Here is a 19,652-nt window from a genome sequence, read left to right as displayed (position 1 = left end):
TCCTGGCAGTGAGAGAGGGGGGCAGAAGTGCCTCCTGACAGTGAGAGAGGGGGGCAGAAGTGTCTCCTGGCAGCGAGAGAGAGGGGGGCAGAAGTGCCTCCTGGCAGTGAGAGAGGGGGGCAGAAGTGCCTCCTGGCAGTGAGAGAGGGGGGCAGAAGTGTCTCCTGGCAGCGAGAGAGAGGGGGGCAGAAGTGTCTCCTGGCAGCGAGAGAGAGGGGGGCAGAAGTGCTACCTGGCAGCGAGAGGATAGCAAGGGTGGTAATGCCTCCTGGTAGGGGTGGAGTACGGGGGCGGTAGTGCCTCTTGGCAGGGGTGGGGTACGGGGGCGGTAGTGCCTCTTGGCAGGGGTGGGGTACGGGGGCGGTAGTGCCTCTTGGCAGGAGTGGGGTACGGGGGTGGTAGTGCCTCTTGGCAGGGGTGGGGTACGGGGGCGGTAATGCCTCTTGGCAGGAGTGGGGTACGGGGGGCGGTAGTGCCTCTTTGCAGGGGTGGGGTACGGGGGCGGTAGTGCCTCTTTGCAGGGGTGGGGTACGGGGGCGGTAGTGCCTCTTTGCAGGGGTGGGGTACGGGGGCGGTAGTGCCTCTTGGCAGGGGTATGGTACGGGGGCGGTAGTGCCTCTTGGCAGGGGTGGGGTACGGGGGCGGTAGTGCCTCTTGGCAGGGGTGGGGTACGGGGGCGGTAGTGCCTCTTGGCAGGGGTGGGGTACGGGGGCGGTAGTGCCTCTTGGCAGGGGTGGGGCACGGGGGGCGGTAGTGCCTCTTGGCAGGGGTGGGGTACTGGGGCGGTAGTGCCTCTTGGCAGGGGTGGGGTACGGGGGCGGTAGTGCCTCTTGGCAGGGGTGGGGTACGGGGGCGGTAGTGCCTCTTGGCAGGGGTGGGGTACGGGGGGCGGTAGTGCCTCTTGGCAGGGGTGGGGTACGGGGGCGGTAGTGCCTCTTGGCAGGGGTGGGGTACGGGGGCGGTAGTGCCTCTTGGCAGGGGTGGGGTACGGGGGCGGTAGTGCCTCTTGGCAGGGGTGGGGTACGGGGGCGGTAGTGCCTCTTGGCAGGGGTGGGGTACGGGGGCGGTAGTGCCTCTTGGCAGGGATGGGGTACGGGGGCGGTAGTGCCTCTTGGCAGGGGTGGGGTACGGGGGCGGTAGTGCCTCTTGGCAGGGGTGGGGTACGGGGGCGGTAGTGCCTCCTGCCCAGGGGTCACTTTCCAAATTCTCTGCAGGAAAATCCATAGTTGAGAGAGAAAAAATAAAAACCAAACAACCATCTGCAGATTTTGGGGCAGATGAGGTTCTCCTTCCACTTTGGGTTATGAGGGTTAAGCTCCGCTGTTTGCGCCCCCGGGGTCCGCACTACGTCACACTTTTAACCCTTGTTAGGCTTTGCTAATGGAGACATTTTAATTAATCGTTTAAGTTGCTGATTGTGTTCGGCGCAGCCATGAAATCTCCCCCGGCACAGATCTCCTCCCCGCGCAGAGCCTTTAATCCCTCCTAATCCACTAACCGCGATCCCTTTACTCTGGATGCCGGATGAGGACGGTTGGGGCGGCTGCCAGCGCCTTGCTGCCTCTCGCCGTTTCCCCCTTGTTGTGTCGGCTGCCAGTGCCTCGCTGGCTCTCGCCGTTTCCCTCTCATTGTGGTGGCTGCCTCTCGCCGTTTCCCTCTCATTGTGGTGGCTTCGCTGCCTCTCGCTGTTTTGCCCTCGTTGCGGTGGCTGCCCGATGCCTCTCGCAGTTTCCCTCTCATTGTGGTGGCTGCCCGCTGCCTCTCGCCGTTTCCCTCATTGTGGCGGCTGCCCGCACTTCGATGCCTCTCGCCGTTTCCCTCTCATTGTGGTGGCTGCCCGCTGCCTCTCGCCATTTCCCTCTCATTGTGGTGGCTTCCCGTGCTTTGCTGCCTCTCGCTGTTTTGCCCTGTTGTGGTGGCTGCCCGTGTTTCGCTGCCTCTCGCCGTATTGCCATGTTGGGGTGGCTGCCCGTGCTTCGCTGCCTCTCACCGTTTCGCCCTTGTTGTGGCTGCTGCCCGTACCTTGCTGCCTCTCACCGTTTTGCCCCGTTGTGGCTGCTGTCCGTGCCTTGCTGCCTCTCACCGTTTCAACCCGTTGTGGCTGCTGCCCGTGCCTTGCTGCCTCTCACCGTTTTGCCCCGTTGTGGCTGCTGTCCGTGCCTTGCTGCCTCTCACCGTTTCACCTCGTTGTGGCTGCTGCCCGTACCTTGCTGCCTCTCACCGTTTCACCCTCGTTGTGGCTGCTGTCCGTGCCTTGCTGCCTCTCACCGTTTCGCCCCGTTGTGGCTGCTGCCCGTGCTTCGCTACCTCTTCTGGCATCACTTTCTGCTCTGCGGATCTGTTCTTACACGAAGGGAATGAGTCTCTGCATTTACTGCTTACAGTGACCACTGGCTGTGCCGTTCAGTGACCACTATTGTCCTCTGTTATCTGCCATCTCATCTGTGGTGGGTTTTATTGCCTGAAGTCCAGATAAATGGCTGCTCTGTCCCTGAAGCCGGGGCCACATGGCCGTTTAGTATGGGCAGCGTATAGGGCCGCACTCAAGGATGCATGACCCACCCTGAGGGCCTATAGATGGCGGCATGACCTGGCGTATCACCACCATACTGCGGCACATGGAGCCACGTGTAACGAGTCCACAGTGGCTATTCAGGGTCCATACATGCCGCATGCGTCAATGGCATGTCTACGCTATCCATAGGCCCTTATGGAGACCCCACCCCTCTATTATAGGGGTTCTCCTTGGATTTGGTTATCAGAGTTTGCTTAGTTGGGGGGCCGACCTCTGAGACCCCAATGACCAATAGAGGACAATAATTATGGGAGAGGGTCCTGTGTGTCCTTAATGACCCCGAGTCCTCCCCGGGGGGGGGAGTATATTACACAGATGACCCTCCATCTGCTCCGGCCATTTGGGGGCAATTTGCTGCTTTTATGGTTAATCCCACCTGTTTGGCAATATGGTGCCATTAACGTCTTCCCAAAAATGTCTCCAAAGAGTCAGAGGAGGAGGAGGACGGGGCTCGTGCGCTGTGGACAGGTGGACCGCCATTATACTGGACTTCAGTAAGAGGTTTGCACTTTTTGCCTCCTCGCGCCTCAGTGCTGCTCTCGGTGCTGCTCTCGGTGCTGCTCTCGGTGCTGCTCTCGGTGCTGCTCTCGGTGCTGCCCTCGGTGCTGCCCTCGGTGCTGCTCTCGGTGCTGCCCTCGGTGCTGCTCTCGGTGCTGCCCTCGGTGCTGCTCTCGGTGCTGCTCTCGGTGCTGCTCTCGGTGCTGCTCTCGGTGCTGCCCTCGGTGCTGCCCTCGGTGCTGCCCTCGGTGCTGCCCTCGGTGCTGCCCTCGGTGCTGCCCTCGGACCTCGGTGCTGCTCTCTGTGCTGCCCTCGGTGCTGCCCTCGGTGCTGCCCTCGGTGCTGCTCTCGGTGCTGCCCTCGGTGCTGCCCTCGGTGCTGTCCTCGGTGCTGTCCTCGGTGCTGCTCTCGGTGCTGCTCTCTGTGCTGCCCTCTGTGCTGCCCTCGGTGCTGCCCTCGGTGCTGCCCTCGGTGCTGCCCTCGGTGCTGCCCTCGGTGCTGCTCTCGGTGCTGCCCTCGGTGCTGCCCTCGGTGCTGCTCTCGGTGCTGCCCTCGGTGCTGCCCTCGGTGCTGCCCTCGGTGCTGCTCTCTGTGCTGCCCTCGGTGCTGCCCTCGGTGCTGCCCTCGGTGCTGCCCTCGGTGCTGCCCTCGGTGCTGCTCTCGGTGCTGCTCTCGGTGCTGCTCTCGGTGCTGCCCTCGGTGCTGCTCTCGGTGCTGCCCTCGGTGCTGCTCTCGGTGCTGCTCTCGGTGCTGCTCTCGGTGCTGCTCTCGGTGCTGCCCTCGGTGCTGCCCTCGGTGCTGCCCTCGGTGCTGCCCTCGGTGCTGCCCTCGGTGCTGCCCTCGGTGCTGCTCTCGGTGCTGCCCTCGGTGCTGCCCTCGGTACTGCCCTCGGTGCCGCCCTCGGTGCCGCCCTCGGTGCTGCCCTCGGTGCTGCCCTCGGTGCTGCCCTCGGTGCTGCCCTCGGTGCTGCTCTCGGTGCTGCCCTCGGTGCTGCTCTCGGTGCTGCCCTCGGTACTGCCCTCGGTGCTGCCCTCGGTGCTGCCCTCGGTGCTGCTCTCGGTGCTGCTCTCGGTGCTGCCCTCGGTGCTGCTCTCGGTGCTGCCCTCGGTACTGCTCTCGGTGCTGCTCTCGGTGCCGCCCTCGGTGCTGCTCTCGGTGCTGCCCTCGGTGCTGCCCTCGGTGCCGCTCTCGGTGCCGCCCTCGGTGCCGCTCTCGGTGCTGTCCTCGGTGCTGTCCTCGGTGCTGCCCTCGGTGCTGCCCTCGGTGCCGCTCTCGGGGCTGCTGGCTGCAGAGTGAGGTAACTGAGCATCAGTCAGTGAGATTCTGGATGTGAGAATGTCTCTTATCTTCTGAGCTCCTCTGATGATTTATGACCGCACAATAGTTGAGTCGAACTTTCATGCGGTCAAAAATCATCAGCGAGAAGGAAGATAAGAGTCATAAACTCTCCCGACAAAGCGAGTTCACTGACACGTCCTCAGTTACCTCATTGTACAGCTGGTAGTACTTAATGCAGCACAGAGGCACCAGGACACACGGGAGCAGCGACTTTAATGAAATCAAATTACAATGTTTTTCTTTTTTACCCCGCAAAATAGATGTTTAGGTAATGAACACCCTTTACTCCAGGTCATTGTGGAGCGACGTATAATGAACATTTGTGACTATTTCTGTGTATTTTCATGGAGCATTGTAGTGCGGATGTCTCCACCTCCGGAGCTGCATTCCTAATGCTGTACTTTCTGTGCTCACACGTCCCCATCATTCCTGATCGTCCTCCACCGTCCACGGCCTGGTGATTTACATCTATGTATAAGGGGGGCCCTGACTCACCCCCCCGACATCTTTGTATAAGGGGAGCCCCCAACATCTGTGTATAACGGGGGCCTCAACTCTCGGGGGTGTCCAGATTTCCCAATGACATCTGTGTATAAGGGGGGGGCCCCCCGACTCTCCCCACAACATCTGTGTATAAGGGGAGCCCCTGACATCTGTGTATAAGGGGGGCCCCCGACTCTCCCACAACATCTGTGTATAAGAGGAGCCCCTGACATCTGTGTATAAGGGTGCCCTGACTCAACCCCCGGCTCTCCCCCCAACATTTGTATATAAGGAGGCCCTGACATCTATAGAGGGGTGCCCGGACGCGCCCCCTGACACCTGTGTAAAAGGAGGTGTACCAACTTCCATCTGACGTGTGTGTGTGTGTGTGTGTGTTTGTGTGTGTGTGTGTGTGTGTGTGTGAGGGGCTGCTCTGACTCAACAACCCCCACCATCAGTGTATAAAGGGGGTCCTGACTCTCCCCCTGACATCGGTGTATAAGGGGAGGCCCTGACTTTCACCCAACATCTGTGTATAAGGGGTTTCTGACATCTGTGTATAAGTGGGGGCCTTGACTCTCCCCTTACATCTGTGTAAAAGGGGTGCCCCGACTCACCGCCCTCACATCTGTGTGTAAGTGGTGGCCCCCCCTCACCGATATCTGATGTGTATAAGGAGGGGCTTTGACTCTTCCCTGCCACCTATGTAAGGGGGGCCCCTGCTCTGCTCACACCTGTGTAAGGGGGGCCCCTTGTCTGCTCACACCTGTGTAAGGGGGGCCCCTTCTCTGCTCACACCCGTGTAAGGGCGGCCCCTGTTCTGCTCACACCTGTGTAAGGGGGGGCCCCTGTTCTGCTCACACCTGTGTAAGGGGGGCCCCTTTTTCTGCTCACACCTGTGTAAGGGGGGCCCCTGTTCTGCTCACACCTGTGTAAGGGGGGGGGCCCTGTTCTGCTCACACCCGTGTAAGGGGGGCCCCTGTTCTCACACCCGTGTAAGGGGGGCCCCTGTTCTGCTCACACCTGTGTAAGGGGGCCCCTGTTCTGCTCACACCTGTGTAAGGGTGGCCCCTGTTCTGCTCACACCTGTGTAACGGGGGGCCCCTGTTCTGCTCACACCTGTGTAACGGGGGGCCCCTGTTCTGCTCACACCTGTGTAACGGGGGGCCCCTGTTCTGCTCACACCTGTGTAACGGGGGGCCCCTGTTCTGCTCACACCTGTGTAACGGGGGGCCCCTGTTCTGCTCACACCTGTGTAACGGGGGGCCCTTGTTCTGCTCACACCTGTGTAACGGGGGGCCCCTGTTCTGCTCACACCTGTGTAACGGGGGGCCCTTGTTCTGCTCACACCTGTGTAACGGGGGGCCCCTGTTCTGCTCACACCTGTGTAACGGGGGGCCCCTGTTCTGCTCCCTCTGCCTCCCTCCATCCTCGTACATCCTCAGTCAGGAGCTGCTCTGCGCTCGGTGTTTATTTACAGAGCTCTCGGATCTCTTTGCTGAACACTCACATTCCCCATTAATAATGGCGGAGGATTTCCTTTTCTTCCTATAACTGCATTTTGCTGTGTCTCTTTTATTCCTCTGGGAAATATATGACTACATTGACAACTGGGTGTGTCACTCCCAAGTCTGACACTGGCGGCTGTGATTGGACCGTGAGTGTGCAGGGACACGCCCCCATCTAGCACTTCCCCCGCTGTCTATATATTTCCAGGGGGAACTACAGAGGAGCCGCACAATGCAGAGCTCCAGGGGGATTGTTCCTCTGCGGCAGAAAACAGACACCTACAAGAAGCTTCATTTGCTGCAGGTTGTGCTCGGTGCAGAAGTTTTCAACTTTTCTTAAAGTGATGGGGATTAGTGAGAGGAGCGCGGCCCGAACCCTGTGGCTGCAGCTGGTGCAGGTTTCGCCGTCTGGTGCGCGGACGTTACATCACGGGATCAGACGTTTGGCGCAGTTTCCTCTGCGGCTGTCTGCTCAGGATGGACACTGATCGCTTCCGCCCTGGGCGTTATTTGTAGTACGCTTTCCCTTTAAGACGGCGAGATCTTGGCTGACGAGCCCCGGACACTTCCAGAACATAATGCATTCATTTTTTTTTCCTGTGGACTCATTAAATATTAACCCCGCAGTTGCAGGATGATGTCAGCATTTCCTGTAGATCCGTCGTCTGATTGCGGTGGAATCCGTGTTTCCGCGCCGGTCATTCGCGGGTGCAGTGCATTAGTGGTCGCGGTACACGTCAGGCCCAGACGGAACGCACTCCAGACAGCGCTGAGCTATAGGGAACAGTGAGTGAGAGTGACGAACCCAGCATTTAAAGGGACCGTACACCAGCAATACCATCATCCATCACATAGATGACGACATGTTACAAGAATTGCAGCCCCTTTAAATGGCGAGTGGATTAGGGCCATCAGATGAGGGGCAGCGTCCTCTCCGCGGGTGTGGATCGGGGTCCTGTGAACATTTTCGCTCCTCTCTGTGGTCAATCAATGATTATTCCTCGTGACTTCTTCAAACACCTGCACCCTCAGCCTGAGCGAGCGTGCATGTGCCAGGGGAGACGGTGCGGTGCCGCCGGGTGTCAGATCTGATGATTGTGACCCATCCCGAAGATAAAGCTTCATCTACTGGTTCCTAGTCTGAGCGGCGAGTCTGCCACCCCGCTCCCTGCCAGGAGGATCAAATGAGGACCATCCCTCCTCGTGCCATCCCCCCCCCTATGTGTGTCCGCTGGGAGTCTCTTCTCACCATGTCCCCTCCCCATGTGTGTCAACGGGGGTCTCTTCTCACCGTGTCCCCCCTCCATGTGTGTCTATGGGGGACTCTTCTCACAGTGTCCCCCCCCCCCCCCCACCCCCCATGTGTCCAACGGGGGTCTCATCTCACTGTGTTTCCCCCCCCCATGTGTATCTGCTGGGGTCTCTTCTCACCATGTCCCCCCCCCCATGTGTGTCCGCCGGGGGCCTCGTCTCACCATGTCCCCGCCCCATGTGTGTCCACGGGGGTCTCTTCTCACCATGCCCCCCCATGTGTGTCCACGGGGGTCTCTTCTCACCATGCCCCCCCCATGTGTGTCCGCCGGGGGCCTCGTCTCACCATGACCCGCCCCATGTGTGTCCACGGGGGTCTCTTCTCACCATGTTCCCCCTCCATGTGTGTCCACGCGGGTCTCTTCTCACAGTGTCTCCTTCCTTCTCTTCCAGGCATCGTCCAGCGCTGTGCTCCGGTCCGGTATCATTACACGTCGTCCTCGCTGCCGACCAACCTGCCAATCAATGTCACCAAGACCATCCGCCAGGACGAGTGGCACGCTCTGCGTAAGTGCGGCAGCCCTGCCAGGCCGGGGGTGGGGGGCAGAGGGGGTATCGAACAGATAAGTGCTCACCCCCCAGGGATTGCAGCAGATCGTGCTGATAAGTGGGGTCCGACCTATAGAACCCCAAAAATGGGAATCCTGTACCCCCTCCTGTGTGAATGGATAATGTGCCATGTGACTGCTGTATGGAAATGGTGATATCACATGTGTACTGCCATAGTCCTATAGAAGTGAATGGAGCTGTGGTCACATGTGCACTGCCATAGTCCTATAGAAGTGAATGGAGCTGTGGTCACATGTGCACTGCCATAGTCCTATAGAAGTGAATGGAGCTGTGGTCACATGTGTACTGCCATAGTCCTATAGAAGTGAATGGAACTGTGGTCACATGTGCACTGCCATAGTCCTATAGAAGGGAATGGAGCTGTGGTCACATGTGCACTGCCATAGTCCTATAGAAGTGAATGGAGCTGTGGTCACATGTGCACTGCCATAGTCCTATAGAAGTGAATGGAACTGTGGTCACATGTGCACTGCCATAGTCCTATAGAAGTGAATGGAGCTGTGGTCACATGTGCACTGCCATAGTCCTATAGAAGTGAATGGAGCTGTGGTCACATGTGCACTGCCATAGTCCTATAGAAGTGAATGGAGCTGTGGTCACATGTGCACTGCCATAGTCCTATAGAAGTGAATGGAACTGTGGTCACATGTGCACTGCCATAGTCCTATAGAAGGGAATGGAGCTGTGGTCACATGTGCACTGCCATAGTCCTATAGAAGTGAATGGAGCTGTGGTCACATGTGCACTGCCATAGTCCTATAGAAGTGAATGGAACTGTGGTCACATGTGCACTGCCATAGTCCTATAGAAGTGAATGGAGCTGTGGTCACATGTGCACTACCATAGTCCCATAGAAGGGAATGGAGCTGTGGTCACATGCACTACCACTCCATTCACAGGCGTCCTTTTAGGCTGAATAGTTGGGGGTCCCAGCAGTCAGACCCTCCCTGATTATCCATTTATCACCAGGTCTTTGGATGGCACTTTTAAGGCAGCTGCCACCAGTGAGACCCCATGCATGGGGGAGGGGGCAGGGACCGGCATTGTGCGGACAGCTGTCTGATGTGTCAGTGCAGCTTTCGGGTGGTCTCACTTATCAGGGAGCGTTTTGGTATTTCTCACTGGGATGCTCATAAAGCTGCATTCACGATTTTGCAGACTTCAGAGCTGTAATCTCCCGGCATCCTATGTGCAACCTCTTTTTTTGCATGGGCCCATTGCACATTTTTAGTTCTTTATTTGTTTAATAGAGAAGAATCTAACTTCCTCCGGCATCACCAGAAGCTCCGCAGGGGCTGTCAGCTTGCTGACTGTTTCCAGTAGTCGCTGGTATCGGTTTGCTGACTGTTTCCAGTAGTCACTGGTATCGGTTTGCTGACTGTTTCCAGTAGCCGCTGGTATCTGCTTGCTGACTGTTTCCAGTAGCCGCTGGTATCTGCTTGCTGACTGTTTCCAGTAGTCACTGGTATCGGTTTGCTGACTGTTTTCGGTAGTCACTGGTATCGGTTTGCTGACTGTTTCTGGTAGCCGCTGGTATCGGCTTGCTGACTGTTTCCAGTAGCCGCTGGTATCGGCTTGCTGACTGTTTCCAGTAGTTGCTGGCATCGGCTTGCTGACTGTTTCCAGTAGTCACTGGTATCGGTTTGCTGACTGTTTTCGGTAGTCACTGGTATCGGTTTGCTGACTGTTTCCAGTAGCCGCTGGTATCTGCTTGCTGACTGTTTCCAGTAGCCGCTGGTATCTGCTTGCTGACTGTTTCCAGTAGTTGCTGGCATCGGCTTGCTGACTGTTTCCAGTAGTCACTGGTATCGGTTTGCTGACTGTTTTCGGTAGTCACTGGTATCGGCTTGCTGACTGTTTTCGGTAGTCACTGGTATCTGCTTGCTGACTGTTTCCGGTAGCCGCTGATATCGGCTTGCTGACTGTTTCCAGTAGCCGCTGGTATCGGCTTGCTGAATGTTTCCAGTAGCCACTGGTATCTGCTTGCTGACTGTTTCCGGTAGCCGCTGGTATTGGCTTGCTGACTGTTTCCAGTAGCCGCTGGTATCTGCTTGCTGACTGTTTCCAGTAGCCGCTGGTATCGGCTTGCTGACTGTTTCCGGTAGCCGCTGGTATCGGCTTGTTGACTGTTTCCGGTAGCCGCTGGTATCGGCTTGCTGACAGTTTCCAGTGGTCGCTGGTATCGGCTCTTTTTCTTTGCAGCCTCCATCTTCATTATTTATGACTTACACAGTTGAGGACATTGTAGAAAAACCATGAAAAGCTGTAGCCGCCTCTTGTCTGATTTTGTGTTTCCCTCCCCCCAGATCTGCGGCGGATGACGGCCGGCTTCATCGGGATGGCGGTGTCCATCATCCTGTTCGGGTGGCTGATCGGCGTCCTCGGCTGCTGTAAGGAGCACGACCTGATGCAGTACGTGGCCGGCCTGCTGTTTCTCATGGGAGGTGAGACCACTTTCCTCTCCCCCTCGGGCCGGGGACTGCGCTAATTATCGGCTATTGACTTGTCTCCTGGCGGAGAGACCACTGATTGATGACCGGCTCCGCCAGCTGAGCACGCGGGAGGGGGCGGCTCCAGGTTCATTTCTTAAGAAGTCTCATGGGACCCTCGCAGGCGGCCTCTGGTCTCGCGGGAGCGGCTGATTTATTGTGTCTGGAGATGTGTGAAATTAGGCTTAGGGTTACTAACATCCGCACTAACGGTCTCAAATCTGTGATCTGCGGCATAAACGGACATTCTGCAAATCCACCGCGATCGTCAAATGTTCTCTGCAGCGGGAAAATAAGGATTCCTAAAATCCCTAAGACGCAGCGTCTCCCCCCACAAGTCTGAGGATGTCCCAATAACTTGAAACGAAATCCCTTAGATGACCCCATGCAGCCCCCCCCCCCCACCACCGATCACCGGGTTCTCAGCTGTCGGGGGCACCGCCGGAGCTCCCAGCGCTGCCGACTGGAGGGAGAGAACTACAAAGATCAGCACGACATCATGTGGTCATGAATCAGCTGAGAAGATGAGTCCTAAACTCCCCCAGCAGAGCGTGCTCACTGACAGATTCTCAGCTCACTCCTCAGCAGTCATCATACAGAGCACAGCAGCGATAGAAGGTGATCGGGCAATGTGAGTCATTAGATCCAGGAGGATTTCACAAAAAGATATAGTTCATGTAAAAATAATTGCCCCCAAAGGTCCAAATCCTGAAAATCAATACCGGGGTCTCGACCCAGCTGCAACGTCCGGGGGCGAAATATGAAGGAACAGCGGAGCTGGAGAAATACGGGCAGATACTCAGAGATTAACCCTTTGTGACTTTAAAATCTGAAGAAAAAAAAAGTGGATGATTTTAGTTTCCCCCCCCCCCCCCCCGGTCATTCTCCATCCGTGAATATCATCCACTGACGTCTTAGACTTAACTCTTATACACAGCTGTCAATCTAACAGAGTGTAGCTGCAGTGTAAAGCATAGGGGAGATCCAGCCTGAGTCTTTCAGAAGGGAGGAGGTGGACGTCCATAAGGCAAATGATTAATGCAGATAAGATGCACTCGCCGTCAGCAGTCTGCCCCAAAAAGTAACCAATCTGGAGAGAATCCACGTGTTCTGGGAATTAGAGGATCTGTAATTAGAAGCCTGTCCCTGGGATCTGCTGTAACGGGTGGCAGAAGTGTTCAGATTCCCTGCAGCACCCCCACAGGGGAAATGAAGCATTACACCTTCTATAGACTGCAATGCTCGCACACTCGGCGTCCCCCGCAGCCAGAGGTGATGGTCAGAGCTGTCTTCTGATCTAATGATGATTGATGCGGATCCTGACAGTGGGACGACTTCTCTATTATGGATACATTCACACAACCGTCCCAATTTTGCGGTCATCACATTCATCCGTTCCGTATATGGTCCGTTTCTACATCTGTGTGCCTTACGTTTTGTTTTTTTTGTGACCCACAAAAAAAAACGGAAGGAGGGTTACATACAGTCAAAAGCTAGAAAGATAGATATACTGTCCCACCTCCCTGCATTTTGTAATCTTGCACCCTTTAGTGCCTTTCATGTGGCACTAAAGGATGTTTTTGTTTTGTGCCCCCAATTCATTATTCCCCCCCCCCCCAAAAACGACGTGGGATTCCCCCTATTTTTTGTAGCCAGCTAGGGTAAAGCAGACGGCTGCAGCCTACAGACCACAGCTGGTAGCTTTACCTTGGCTGGTAATCCAAGACAGAGGGCACCCCACACTGTTATTTTAATTTAAATAAAAAATGTAAAACAAAAAACACAGGGCTCCCCCCAATTTCGATCACCCGCCAAGGTAAAGCATACAGCTATGGTCTGGTGTTCTCAGACTAGGGAGGTCCATGGTTATTGGACTCTCCCCAGCCTAAAAATTGCAGGCCGCAGCCACCGCAGAAGTGGCGCATCCATTACATGCGCAGTTGTGGCGCTTTGCCCCAGCTCATCCCGTTGCCCTGGTGAGGTGGCAAATGGGGTATTATACAGGGTTGATACTAGCTGTGTAATGCCACCTGGCATCAAACCCTGGGGTTAGTGATGTCACAGCGTCTATCAGATACCAGATATCACTAACCCAGTCAGTAATGAGAAGAAAAAAAAAAAAAAGACGACAAACAAATTTTTATTTGAAAAAACACTCCCCAAAACATTCCCTCTTTCACCAATTTATGGAAAAGAAAAAACAAATCCGGGTCTGGCGTAATCCAATAAGGGGGTCCCACAACGATCCATACCATAGTCACTGTCCCAGTCAATGAAGAATAGAATGTTCCCCATTGGCTGGGAGAGTAGTGCAGTGACCTGAGCTAACATCAATAGGTCAGCCCAGGTCACTGCAGGGGATGACGAGCGCTGCTGTCAGGAGGTGAGATGAGATCATTACCTGCTGTGATGAACTCCGCTGCACTCCTGATGTCAGCGCTGTCACTGACTTCCATTGTCTGCCGCGTTCACAAGTGAAGTATCGCGGGAGCCCGTGACGTCATCGCTAGTCACAGCCTTGAGCCACCCGCGAGACTTGATGTGAGAACGCGGCGGACATGGAAGTCGGTGACGAGCGCTGACATCACAAGTTCAGTGGAGTTAATCACTGCAGGTAATGAGCTGAGCTAACCTCCTGATGTCTGCGCTCGTCATCCCCAGGGGGTGGCGGAGGAGCGGGACACAGACCGCAGGGGCAGCCGATGGCAGCCACATGGAAGTGCTTCCTTGTATTGTGCGGACCTATTGACTTGTATTGTGCCACGGTTCGCATTTTGTGGACCAGAATAGGACATGTTCCATAATAATGGAATGGACATACGGGCACGGATGCACACTGAAGCGCATCCGGTCCTGCACAAAACACATTGAGAAGATGGTCCTGTCAGAAGGTCCGCAAAAAAAAAAATAAATTACCGGGACAAACGGACCGGTCATCTGAATGAACCCTAACTCAGGACAAATAAGTGACACCTGGGCGTCTGTGACACAGACAGATATGCTGATTGCTGGGGGTCCGACCATCGGGACCCTTAGGGTGGAGCGATGGCCGGCACTGCTCCATGTACTGGGGTCTGACCATCGGGACCCTTAAGGTGGAGTGATGGCCGCCACCGCTCCATGTACTAGGGGTCTGACCATCGGGTCTCTTAGGGTGGAGTGATGGCCGCCACTGCTCGATGTACTGGGGTCTGACCATCGGGACCCTTGGGTTTGGTGAGGTGATGGCCGGCACCGCTTCATGTGCTGGGGGTCTGACCATCGGGACCCTTGGGTTTGGTGAGGTGATGGCTGGCACCGCTCCATGCATTTTTTGGAGACTGAGTGCAGCACTCGGCGATCTTGAACCCTCCATAGATAATACATTGAGCTGCGGCGGCCATCGCTCCATTCACACAAAGCATCATAGAATATCTCACGTGTGGAAGAGTCACCGGCAACACCGGGATCATTCACACAGGAAATCCTGATCTACCAGTGACCCCACAGCAGGGACCAGTGTGTCCCACCACCATGGGACCAGTGTGTCCCACCACCATGGGACCAGTGTGTCCCACCACCATGGGACCAGTGTGTCCCACCACCATGGGACCAGTGTGTCCCACCACCATGGGACCAGTGTATCCCACCACCATGCGACCAGTGTGTCCCACCACCACGGGACCAGTGTGTCCCACCACCATGGGACCAGTGTGTCACACCACCATGGGACCAGTGTATCCCACCACCATGCGACCAGTGTGTCCCACCACCATGGGACCAGTGTGTCCCACCACCATGGGACCAGTGTGTCCCACCACCACGGGACCAGTGTGTCCCACCACCATGGGACCAGTGTATCCCACCACCATGCGACCAGTGTGTCCCACCACCATGGGACCAGTGTGTCCCACCACCATGGGACCAGTGTGTCCCACCACCATGGGACCAGTGTGTCCCACCACCATGGGACCAGTGTGTCCCACCACCATGCGACCAGTGTGTCCCACCACCACGGGACCAGTGTGTCCCACCACCATGGGACCAGTGTGTCACACCACCATGGGACCAGTGTATCCCACCACCATGCGACCAGTGTGTCCCACCACCACGGGACCAGTGTGTCCCACCACCACGGGACCAGTGTGTCCCACCACCATGGGACCAGTGTGTCCCACCACCATGGGACCAGTGTGTCCCACCACCATGGGACCAGTGTATCCCACCACCATGCGACCCCATCATTGCCCGCAGGGGTGAGCACCAGGGCAAATCCTTTTCTCAGGAAGGCAAATCTTATATGGAATTGTGACCATTGATGCAACATGTGCAGCCGTAAAGGGGCCGCAGCCCCCCCAAAGCAGGAGGACCTGTGCACTGAGGAGCTGTTGGCTGCACGGGGTCCATGTTTTGTTTTGTCTGTATTGGGGGGCTCTGCACAGGGGCCATGTTCAGTCAGTATTGGGGGGGTTCTCCACAGGGGCCATGTTCTGTCTGTATTGGGGGGCTGTGCACAGGGCCCATGTTCTATCTGTATTGGGGGGCTCTGTACAGGGGCCATGTTCTGTCTGTATTGGGGGGCTCTGCACAGGGGCCATGTTCTGTCTGTATTGGGGGGCTCTGCACAGGGGCCATGTTCTGTCTGTATTGGGGGGCTCTGTACAGGGGCCATGTTCTGTCTGTATTGGGGGTCTCTGCACAGGGGCCATGTTCTGTCTGTATTGGGGGTCTCTGCGCAGGGGCCATGTTCTGTCTGTATTGGGGGGCTCTGCACAGGGGCCATGTTCGGTCTGTATTGGGGGGGCTCTGCACAGGGGCCATGTTTGGTCTGTATTGGGGGGCTCTGCACAGGGGCCATGTTCTGTCTTTATTGGGGGGCTCTGCACAGGGGCCATGTTCTCTCTGTATTGGGGGGGCTCTGCACAGGGGCCATGTTCGGTCTGTATTGGGGGGCTCTGCACAGGGGCCATGTTCTGTTGTGTATTGGGGGGCTCTGCACAGGGGCCATGTTCTGTCTGTATTGGGGGGTTCTGCACGGGGGCCATGTTCGGTCTGTATTGGGGGGCTCTGCACAGGGCCCAAGTTCTGTCTGTATTGGGGGGGTTCTGCACAGGGGCCATGTTCTGTCAGTATTGGGGGGCTCTGCGCAGGGGCCATGTTCTGTCTGTATTGGGGGGCTCTGCGCAGGGGCCATGTTCTGTGTATTGGGGGGCTCTGCAAAGGGGCTATGTTCTGTCTGTATTGGGGGGCTCTGCGCAGGGGCCATGTTCTGTCTGTATTGGGGGGGCTCTGCACAGGGGTCATGTTTGGTCTGTATTGGGGGGCTCTGCACAGGGGCCATGTTCTGTCTGTATTGGGGGGCTCTGCACAGGGGCCATGTTCTCTCTGTATTGGGGGGCTCTGCACAGGGGCCATGTTCTCTCTGTATTGGGGGGCGCTGCACAGGGACCATGTTCGGTCTGTATTGGGGGGCTCTGCACAGGGGCCATGTTCTGTTCTGTATTGGGGGGCTCTGCACAGGGGCCATGTTCTCTCTGTATTGGGGGGCTCTGCACAGAGGCCATGTTCGGTCTGTATTGGGGGGCTCTGCACAGGGGCCATGTTCGGTCTGTATTGGGGGGCTCTGCACAGGGGCCATGTTTGGTCTGTATTGGGGGGCTCTGTCCAGGGGCCATGTTCTGTCAGTATTGGGGGGCTCTGCACAGAGGCTATGTTCTCTCTGTATTGGGGGGCTCTGCACAGGGGCCATGTTCTCTCTGTATTGGGGGGCTCTGCACAGAGGCCATGTTCGGTCTGTATTGGGGGGCTCTGCACAGGGGCCATGTTCGGTCTGTATTGGGGGGCTCTGCCCAGGGGCCATGTTCTGTTGTGTATTGGGGGGCTCTGCACAGGGGCCATGTTCGGTCTGTATTGGCGGGGTTCTGCACAGGGGCCATGTTCGGTCTGTATTGGGGGGCTCTGCACAGGGGCCATGTTCGGTCTGTATTGGGTGGCTTTGCACAGGGGCTATATTCTCTGTATTGGGGGGGGTTCTGCACGGGGGCCATTTTCGGTCTGTATTGGGGGGGTTCTGCACAGGGGCCATGTTCTGTCAGTATTGGGGGGCTCTGCGCAGGGGCCATGTTTTGTCTGTATTAGGGGGCTCTGCACAGGGGCCATGGTCTGTCTGTATTGGGGGGGCTCTGCACAGGGGCCATGCTCTGTGTGTATTGGGGGGCTTTGCACAGGGGCTATGTTCTGTCTGTATTGGGGGGCTTTGCACAGGGGCCATGTTCTGTCAGTATTGGGGGGCTCTGCGCAGGGGCCATGTTCTGTCTGTATTGGGGGGCTCTGCGCAGGGGCCATGTTCTGTCTGTTTTGGGGGGCTATGCGCAGGGGCCATGTTTTGTCTGTATTGGGGGGCTCTGCACAGGGGCCATGTTCGGTCTGTATTGGGGGGCTCTGCACAGGGGCCATGTTTGGTCTGTATTGGGGGGCTCTGTCCAGGGGCCATGTTCTGTCAGTATTGGGGGGCTCTGCACAGAGGCTATGTTCTCTCTGTATTGGGGGGCTCTGCACAGGGGCCATGTTCTCTCTGTATTGGGGGGCTCTGCACAGAGGCCATGTTCGGTCTGTATTGGGGGGCTCTGCACAGGGGCCATGTTCGGTCTGTATTGGGGGGCTCTGCCCAGGGGCCATGTTCTGTTGTGTATTGGGGGGCTCTGCACAGGGGCCATGTTCGGTCTGTATTGGCGGGGTTCTGCACAGGGGCCATGTTCGGTCTGTATTGGGGGGCTCTGCACAGGGGCCATGTTCGGTCTGTATTGGGTGGCTTTGCACAGGGGCTATATTCTCTGTATTGGGGGGGGTTCTGCACGGGGGCCATTTTCGGTCTGTATTGGGGGGGTTCTGCACAGGGGCCATGTTCTGTCAGTATTGGGGGGCTCTGCGCAGGGGCCATGTTTTGTCTGTATTAGGGGGCTCTGCACAGGGGCCATGGTCTGTCTGTATTGGGGGGGCTCTGCACAGGGGCCATGCTCTGTGTGTATTGGGGGGCTTTGCACAGGGGCTATGTTCTGTCTGTATTGGGGGGCTTTGCACAGGGGCCATGTTCTGTCAGTATTGGGGGGCTCTGCGCAGGGGCCATGTTCTGTCTGTATTGGGGGGCTCTGCGCAGGGGCCATGTTCTGTCTGTTTTGGGGGGCTATGCGCAGGGGCCATGTTTTGTCTGTATTAGGGGGCTCTGCACAGGGGCCATGTTCTGTCTGTATTGGGGGGACTCTGCACAGGGGCCATGCTCTGTGTGTATTGGGGGGCTTTGCACAGGGGCTATGTTCTGTCTGTATTGGGGGGCTTTGCACAGGGGCTATGTTCTGTCTGTATTGGGGGGCTCTGCGCAGGGGCCATGTTCTGTCTGTATTGTGGGGGCTCTGCACAGGGGTCGTGTTCGGTCTGTATTGGGGGGCTCTGCACAGGGCCCATGTTCTGTCTGTATTGGGGGTCCGTAGACCCCACATCTCGAGCGTCGCCCCTCTTTCTGATGTTGTCATTAACCCTTGCTCCTCTCTTCTCTGTAGGGACGTGCTGTATCATCTCCCTCTGCACCTGTGTCGCCGGCATCAATTTCGAGCTGTCCCGGTATCCGCGCTCGGTGTACGGTTTACCAGAAGACATTAGCCACGGGTACGGCTGGTCGATGTTCTGTGCCTGGGGCGGGCTGGGACTCACCCTTCTCTCCGGATTCCTCTGCACTTTGGCGCCGTCGCTCAGCGCTTCCCAGTCCGCCGTCCACAAGCCACGGCAGGAGAACGGGGCGGTGTGACCTCGTCCACAGGAGCAGATATGAAGACCCCCCTCCGAAAAAAAAAAAATATATATAAAAATACTAATGACATGCCACCAGAGCGAGGCGTGGCATCCGGCTCCGGAAAGTTGTTCTGTTCGTGTCTGACCATGTGATTGCTTGTGAAACTAACAAACGGGAACTACGGGGACGGTGCGGACGGGGGACATGGCCAGAAGGGGGACACCGCGGATATAGACCCACCTTCGGGTGCCGTCCTGACAGTGACATTCATGGCCGGAGTCTAAAGGTTTCACGTGGTTCTCCGGGAATAGATCCAGAGAAGATCCTCTCCTCCATGTACAGACTTTCATCAGTTCGGTGCAGCTAAATGACCATTGCCTAAGGGATCAGTGTTTGGGGGGATTTTGTATACACGCATATCTAGAATATACAACAGGTAACTGATTTTTACATGTTTTAATACGGTCCACACAAAAAAAAAAAAACGCCTTACACATCCATAATCGGCCCCTCAAGTAATATTCCAGACCGCGCCAGGGACGAGGGAGGAATAGAGAAGATCCAGACCTCCGGCCGTGCCTTCCGAGTAGGCGCTAGAGCCTACCGCAAACTCAGGCGCCATCCGAAAAAAGGTAAAAGAAATAATCCGTACGGTGTCGCTGCGCTCCGGCGCCTCCAGCGAATGGGAAGCCTCGGGCGGGGGAGGGGGGGGATACGCGGATCGAGAGGTGACGTAATAATGTACGTGTGGTCCCATCACCAATTATAAAAAGCACATGATCAAGCGATTATTGTAATTCTATCCTCTTTTTTTTTTTAACTTAATTTATTGAATAAATAGATTTAAACTGACTTTTGCCAATGTTTCGCCTTCATCCCCCGCCCAGGAAACAGCCCGGATTGTGTGTCTATAACACCTCTATATGGGATCATTGTCTGCGGAAATGGCCGCCCTCTTCATCCTCCTCCTAGAGGCCAGCAGATCTGTATCCGTCCATTCATCCTTCAATGATATGAAGTTTCCAGTGCCGTCTGCTGAAAAACAGCCGCACACCATCATGTTCCCACTTCTACACGTCACTGGTGTTTGTGTTTTGGGGTGATTTTGCCTTTTG

At 56.5% G+C, this 19,652-nt stretch overlaps 1 protein-coding gene across 1 annotated transcript in view; it reads left to right on the top strand.

Annotated features, from left to right (window-relative positions):
• The window catches only part of LOC142254471 (transmembrane protein 178B-like), a 36,037-nt gene extending 16,648 nt beyond the window's left edge, over positions 1 to 19,389 (top strand). Inside the window, exons 2-4 of the mRNA XM_075325534.1 lie at positions 8,107 to 8,220; positions 10,590 to 10,727; positions 18,308 to 19,389. Of these exons, the coding sequence (XP_075181649.1) occupies positions 8,107 to 8,220; positions 10,590 to 10,727; positions 18,308 to 18,552 (497 nt within the window). The 3' untranslated portion in view covers positions 18,553 to 19,389. The remainder of the gene's footprint in view (positions 1 to 8,106; positions 8,221 to 10,589; positions 10,728 to 18,307) is intronic.
• Positions 19,390 to 19,652: the final 263 nt, after the last annotated feature.

This window comes from Anomaloglossus baeobatrachus, chromosome 10 (assembly GCF_048569485.1).
Source record: "Anomaloglossus baeobatrachus isolate aAnoBae1 chromosome 10, aAnoBae1.hap1, whole genome shotgun sequence".
NCBI classification, from domain to species: Eukaryota; Metazoa; Chordata; class Amphibia; order Anura; family Aromobatidae; genus Anomaloglossus; species Anomaloglossus baeobatrachus.
The sequence above is the reverse complement of the archived record's forward strand: the minus strand, read 5'-3'. Positions and strand labels throughout refer to the sequence as shown.